At 45.2% G+C, this 7,820-nt stretch overlaps 1 protein-coding gene across 1 annotated transcript in view; it reads right to left on the bottom strand.

Moving 5' to 3' along the window:
- Window positions 1–3,650, bottom strand: part of LOC311125826 (uncharacterized protein) — a gene marked incomplete at both ends in the record, with an annotated part of 43,031 nt that extends 39,381 nt beyond the window's left edge. The window contains 3 exons of the mRNA XM_084199856.1: window positions 1,749–1,916; window positions 2,657–2,806; window positions 3,584–3,650. Coding sequence (XP_084055982.1) covers window positions 1,749–1,916; window positions 2,657–2,806; window positions 3,584–3,650 — 385 coding nt within the window. The remainder of the gene's footprint in view (window positions 1–1,748; window positions 1,917–2,656; window positions 2,807–3,583) is intronic.
- Window positions 3,651–7,820: the final 4,170 nt, after the last annotated feature.

Below are 7,820 nucleotides of genomic sequence, written 5' to 3' on the forward strand. Positions count from 1 at the left end.
ATCACTTTAAATTATTGGGATTGTCTGGAGAACACATTCCAGTCTGGGTCACACAATTTTCTGCACTGTTTGACAACGTGCATAAATAAATATGTCAGTCTTACCCAGCATGCAACAGGAAGGAACGTTGGCTAGCTAGTACATCTCTCTGAGAGACAGTGAGAGAAAGAAAATATAAAAAAATGAAAAAGCAGCACTGAAAGAGAGATAGAGAGGGTATAAGACAAAGATAGAAAAAAGAAGATGAAAGAGAGAGAGAGAGCAAAGAGAGAGAAAGAGAGTGCTGCTGTGCTGGTCACTGCAGAACAGTAAGCGAGAGCCATGTGAGCACAATAGAAAGGGGGAGAGTGGAACCCCCATCTCCCTCCTCTCCCGCCGTCCCCCTTTTTTCCCCCTGACTCACTCCATCCTCCCACCCCTTCCAGAGCTAAGACATTTACTGGAGTATGATTCCCACTGAATCAGAGTATGAGGTTTCCAAAATGGAAGAATTAGTATGCCTCTCTGACTGTCTGTCCCCTCTTTTTTTTATTTCATTATTTTCTTTTTTAGCATGTCTGAATTAGAACGAGCTCCATCTTTATTCAACGCAGATGTGCACAGATGGAACAGACGTGAGGAGAATCATAAAGAAGAATCGAGAGAGAGAGAGAGAGAGAGAGAGAGAGAGAGAGAGGGAGAGGGCGAGAGAGAGCGAGAGAGAGAGAGAGAGAGCGTGTGAGAGTGTGTTTCGTATCCTACCACTTAAAATGAAGTATGGTGTTATGCTGAACTAATCTTCTTTCTTTAGAATATGTTAACTTTGGATCATAATAAACATCAGTCACTCAAGAATGACTCAGCTCCCAAATAAATAAGTCAGGTTGGAGGCCAGAACTGTTCATGTAAGGCCAACAGCCTTACAACCTGGCAGGTCTATAGAGTTTGGCTACATTTTTATCAGAGCTAATGCATACTGAAGTGAATTATGGTGCATGAAGCCCTGAGAAATAGTGGGAGAGGTGATGGTAGAAGGCTGTTTGAGAGCATGGCGTGCGTATGTGAATATGTGTGTGTGTGTGTGTGTGTGTTTGGGGAGTAGGAGGATCCATAGTGGGAGGTGAATCTGCACATTTGGCCCAACAAATTTGCAGCACTGTAAACTATAACTCATAGGTCCAGATGACCGACAAGGATCATGATGTAATGGCCAATAAAACAGATACCTAGGTGGAAGGGGAGGAGAGGTGTCTGCCAGGTGGCAGGTGTGGAGAGCGGAGGGGATGAACGGACCAGGTGGGAGGAATAAGGACAGATCTTATGGGAGTTTTACTGCAGTCTGGGACATTCCATCCATGTCAGGACATTACACCAGTGATTTACACCAGTGTTTTATTATTGACTAGGGGTCAACGAGTTCATATGTGTCAACACCAGAGGTAGGGGAGAGGCCACAAGCAACCAATAGGAACAGACTTAGTAGAGGAGAGGCCACAAACAGCCAATAGGAACAGAATTACTAGGGGAGCATCTATAACACCCCAGCAACACCAGTCAGGAGGAATCTTACTGTAAAAGCTATACGCATTAGATGATATTTGAGTAAACAAGGTAATCTGTACATTGGAGTAGAGGGAGGGACGATCTCAATCAGAAGAGATACAGTAATGTACTTGAGGAAGACATGAAAAGAAAGGAACAGGTATCTTTTAAGTTCAGAGATCCAAGGAGATCAACCAATCAGTGAATGGTCATGATCAGGTACTTACCAGGGTACAGCTGTTTGGTGGGGGCACTGAGCTGGGCTTCTTTGGATACTCTGTAGGCTACATCGGCTCCTTTTGTTGACTTCCTATGCGCACAGAAACCTGTCGTTTTCGTAACGCCTTCAGGTAAACTGGGAAAATCTAAAATCTTCAAGAGGTCCGCTGGCTCCACTACAGAGGGAAAGAGACGAGAGAAATATTTTAGGTTCGACTCATATCAAACACACTCATTTCAAATTCAGACTCACACATCTCTCACAATCATCCACATACAGAAGCACCATAGCACAAAGCCATACCATCCACAGTGCTGAAAGACCCCCACAACAGGAGAGACAGTCAGTATCCATTTCAAGTAACCCAATTACTCAGGCTGTAGACAGAAAAAACAGATCCTCCTTTCACTAGCCCAGGAGTGTCAAACCCATTACGTCTGATGGTTTTAGTTTTTTCCTTTCAATTAAGACCTAGACAACCAGGTGAGGGAAGTTCCTTAATAATTAGTGACCTTAATTCATCAATCAAGTACAAGGGAGGAGCGAAAACCCACAGACACTTGGCCCTCCGTGGACTGAGTTTGACACATAGCTGGGACCTGCTTCCAGTGCAGTAGGTGCACTCCAGACCCCTTCTATTTATCCATTCCCCTATTCTCTCCATCCTTTTCACTGACGAGACAGGGGTACAGTTATAGAACCAATCTAAACTGTGCGAGTGTGCCCTACACTCTAACTACAGATCTAGGATCAGATTACTGTGCCCACTTTCAAAATCTTAATCCATTAGGGGGTTATGAGGAAGTTGGATGCTATGATGAACTACTGCCATGACCGAAGTCCATCCCTCCATCCCTTCATTTCTCCACTAAAGCTGCCTTCCTCTTCCTTCCCACAAACGTACAATTAGCACACTCTCAGGCTGGGCCTTGGGGTTTTCTCCAGAGCACCGCAGGGGCAGGCGCAGGAGCAGCACGGTCGGGTCAGAACAGGGTGTGACGTTGTGGTTTGACCCCTGACCGCACCTCTGACTGCACGCCTGCTGGCTAAAACAACCCCAACGACCTAACGAGCCGCGAACAAACAGATGTGTCTGCAGCCAGATGCTACAATGCTACGATGATCTCTGCCTCAAGGCTACTGCCCAGAGCATATAGCATAGTCCCAGTACTGCTCAGAGCAGAGACCACACAGTCAGGGGAAGGGATGGACCCATATAGGGCCAACATAGGGACAGGGTCAAAGTGAGGCTTAGAGGGAGGCCAATACAAAAGGGAGGGGGTTTGAATGTAGGAAAGCAGTTTATGGTCTGGTTTAAATAACGAAAACAAAGACAAAAGCACACATTCTGGAACTCTGTTGTTGCATTCTAGTGTTCTGTTGAACCCCTCCAGTTGGACTGAGAAAGGCTCACACACACACACACACACACACACACACACACACACACACACACACACACACACACACACACACACACACACACACACACACACACACACACACTTACACACACACACACACACACACACACAAACACACACACACACACACAGGTAAAGCAGGAAGGATCAGGTGTCAGGTCAGCCAGGACCACACACATTTATTGAGGCTGTTCAGAGAGGAGCTTTCAAAAGCCCCATCCATCTGGAGAGAAAAGGGTGGAGGGAGGGAGGGAGAGAGGGCATGCACTCTTCCCACTGCCCCTTAACTTCCTCCAGCTGGAGATCATTACAGTCTCTCACGTGCAGCGCAGCTCAATTAAAATAAACCACTCAACCACTAAACAAAATTCTAGATCCAAATCCACTACAGATACACATGACCATGGATCACCATCACCATCCACAGCACTAGGGGGAATTCCTTCCTTCATAACTTCCACTTTACTGCTGTTGATATCAGGCATCACTATCAGCTAGTTAGAGAAAGATTTGAAAATGTGATTTTGATCATCTACATTCCATGCTGTGTAGTGTACAACATCTGATTCTGGACAGGCATCTGACCCATATCAAACAGCTCTCACACACAGCTCGCTTATGTTCCCAGTCCCACACATATACTGTATGTAAACACAACTAACGACACTCGCGCTCTCACTTGGTTAGGTCATATAAACAGAGAGAGAGCGAGAGAGGTGGGGAGGGGGGAGTGAACTCTCATATGGGTGTGTGCAGACCATTAAGAGGAAAATACGTGGGATTGGAGTCAGATGAAAGAATGTGAACTATGTGGAGATTCACTCGCCAACTTCCTCTCTCTTTTCCTCTCTTCCCCCTCTCTCTCTCTATTTATCTCTCCCTCTCTCTCTCTCTTTCTCTCCCTCTCTCATTATCCAGTGCCTTCCCTTGCTTCCTCTATGAGCTGGCCCTCTCCTCTCTTCCTGTCTTCAATCGGAAGACTCTTATTATCTAACTACATAATTGTCTTTCCATCCAAATGTGAGCAGCAGCTGAACCCAGGACATTATCCCAATGCTAGGGGGGACATATTTGACAGACACACCAGATGACTTTGACATATCTGGGGGAAGGTGCAGTAATTTCCACCAATGCCCACCCCCTACCTCTCCCTGCCCACCCTCTCTCTAAGCCATTCCAGTATGAGAACTACGTACCCCTGCAACAACAACATACCACGGAATGACAGAACCTCTTGAAGCAGTTGAAGGGCCTAAAGAAAGACTCTGATGTGTCTCTCATCATCAGCTCATAATGGAGTGAGTGATACAATGTACCCAGCAGCTAGATAATGACTTTCACTGGCTAGGCTGACTGATTGACTGAAATGAGATAGCTTGTCCTAAAGATCTCTACTAGGGTCGGACAGTATCCCACTGTCAAAATCAAGTGAAACTAAACTTAAATCAAAACTGCCAAAACTGCCAACAAGGCTCAGACACACAATAGGAAAACATCTTAAAACTAAGCTAAAGGAAAACTGTAAAACAAATAGTAATTATTACTGCAGGTATTTATCTTTCTCTATACAGACAATACCTCTGTAATCCTGTCCACATGAGTCCCCAAAGGACATACTGTATCTACAACAATATAATACTCAGTAGATGCATAAACCTGCTGACTCTCCTTTCTCTAGCGCCGTTGGGAATGCTGCCTGGAATTCCCATCCTGCTCCCAGTCACACCCATACCACCACACTGTTTATCCTCAAACTGCCAACAGGTCCTGTATGGTTCAGTTGGTAGAGCATGGCGCTGGCAACGGCAGGATTGTGGGTTTGATTCCCAGGGCCACCCACGCATGACTGTAAGTCGTTTTGGATAAAAGCGTCTGCTAAATGGCATACATTATTAACAGCCCAGGGCCCGTCGGTCTCCTGGGAAACCCAGCCACAAGGCCCATGGGATACTGGAGGCCTATAATGGTGGAGGTAGAGAGGAATGAAACCACACCTCAGCCACCACAGAAGAAGAACATTGACGAACTGTTAAGACCACAAGGCCCCAGCCACCGGCCACTGGGCACTACATCAAGACAGGACTGTCACACACATAGACATGCACACACAGGCGTGTGGACACACACATTCATTCACATAGTTTACACAAGGCTCAGACACACATACTGTACATGCAAAAAACATGAAACAAAGAGTAGAAAGTTCTTTAAAACATAGCAAAAGAGGTCAATTTGACCACAAACACACACACACTCCTAGGCTTTCCTCCTTCAATCTAATGTAACCCCCACCTAGCTCAATATATTCAGGGTGTGTCCCTCTCTCTCTCTCCTGATTACAGAGTGGCTGAACACAGTGGCCTCTGTCTATGAAGTCAACCCTCAAGTCTAACTGATGAGAACTAAAATTACAGTCTGAAAACACCCAAACCCACTGAGGTCTCATAGTAACAACAGGCTTAGCTTAGGACCTTGTGGTAGGTATAGGAGAGCCTTGTGGTAGGCTACATCAAATCACTTAGGGCATTGTGGTAGGAGGAACGTGTCAGACTCACTGAGTTACAGTCTGATCGCTATAGGTTAATCTAGCCAATGTTATGTGAGTGTTTTAATGTAATTAGTGGCTGGTGAATGTTGTGTGTCTCAGACTGCTATTCTAGCGACCAGCCATATCCTCCATTCTAGCGACCAGCCATATCCTCTATTCTAGCAACCAGCCATATCTTCTATTCTAGCGACCAGCCATATCTTCTATTCTAGCGACCATCCATATCCTCCATTCTAGCGACCAGCCATATCCTCTATTCTAGCGACCAGCCATATCCTCCATTTTAGCGATCAGCCATATTTTCTATTCTAGCAACCAGCCATATCTTATATTCTAGAGACCAGCCACATCCTCCATTCTAGCGACCAGCCATATCTTCTATTCTAGCGACCAGCCATATCTTCTATTCTAGTGACCAGCCATATCCTCCATTTTAGCGATCAGCCATATCTTCTATTCTAGCGACCAGCCATATCCTCCATTTTAGCGACCAGCCATATCCTCTATTCTAGCGACCAGCTATATCCTCTATTCTAGTGACCAGCCATATCCTCCATTCTAGCGACCAGCCATATCCTCTATTCTAGCGACCAACCATATCCTCTATTCTAGCGACCAGCCATATCCTCTATTCTAGCGACCAGCCATATCCTCTATTCTAGCGACCAGCCATATCTTCTATTCTAGCGACCAGCCATATCCTCCATTCCTCTCACCTCCCAGTCTCTGTTTAGTCCTCAGACAGCATTCATCCAGACTCACCCACTGACCCCCACTACCGATCCAGGGTTCCCCACATCCATATAAGGACATAATCCAACACACTTCCTGATGCTGGGGGTCATGAGTATATGGTAGTTAAGAGTTACATTTTGTTTGACTTGCTGATGCTCCATTCCACTCACTCAGCTTCACTACAACTGATCTAGGATAGATCTAGGTTCATCTAATAATAATAATAATAATGTGGGGGGTTCTTATATTTGTCGTGTTAAATACTTGTACAAGTGTGTAATGGAAATGTATTTCTTGCATATCCCAATTCCCCCTGAGATACCCGCAGGGAGAGGGGTCACAGCCAGGGTCACCATTGTCCAGCATCTCTGAAGCAATTGGTGTTAAGTGCCTTGCTCAAGGGCACAGCGGCACATTGTTCACCTTGTCTGCTCCGGGATTCGAACCAGCAACCCTTTTGGTTACCATCGGTTACCATCTAGCCCAGCTTCACCACTACAACTTCATAGGGGTGTCTATGGTCGCTAATTACAAGATAACCCATCCATAAATACCAATATACGTTATAAAAGTCCCGTCCAACTCAACTCTGCAGTTCCAGAAGCCAATCTCAATTATATACTCCTTGTGTCCTCTCTCCTTGCCTCTTTTCAAAACCCATTGGAGGAAAAAGCCAGAGGTCCCTCCCCTCTGATCTTCTCCTCCAATGGGTTTTGAGAGGAGAGAGGAGAGAGGACATGAGGAGTATGTAATTGAAATTCTCCCAAGGTGATATCTGACCCCCTGGACTTAGAAGCACGTGTCTGTTCATTTGGGCTTAGCTAGGCAGGGTCGGGTGAAAGGGTTGTGGGGGGGTTGGCTTTCCTTTCACTCAACTGTCTACTCTACTACAATAACAACAATGAGCAAACAGCTAGTACAAGCTAACATTAGCAACTGGCAAATTAGCTACAATTAGCTAACAGCTAAAGTTAGCTAACAGCTCTATACTTAGAAAACAGCCATAACAGTTGACACTGACAGCTGCAATTAGCTGATGACTGCAATTAAGTTAGCAAACAGTGTGAATGGCTCCATTGGCGAGACCAACTAGCCATAGGACTACCTCAGTCGTAGCACTGTGGGTTCGATTCCCGGGAACACACGTACCTAAATGTATGCAAGTCACTTAGGATAAAAGCATCTGCTAAATGGCATATATTATTTATTATTATTGTTATTATTATAAATAATAATAATAATTATTATTATTATAAGCAATTCAATAATACATCATCTAAATCTGAAATGACACCCCTATTCCCTATATAGTGCAATATGAGTCACATGACTGCAGTGATTGGAGATGAAGAGGAGGAGGAGGAAGAGGAGG

Source organism: Coregonus lavaretus (genome assembly GCF_964263955.1).
Source record: "Coregonus lavaretus genome assembly, contig: HAP1_SCAFFOLD_4677, whole genome shotgun sequence".
NCBI classification, from domain to species: domain Eukaryota; kingdom Metazoa; phylum Chordata; class Actinopteri; order Salmoniformes; family Salmonidae; genus Coregonus; species Coregonus lavaretus.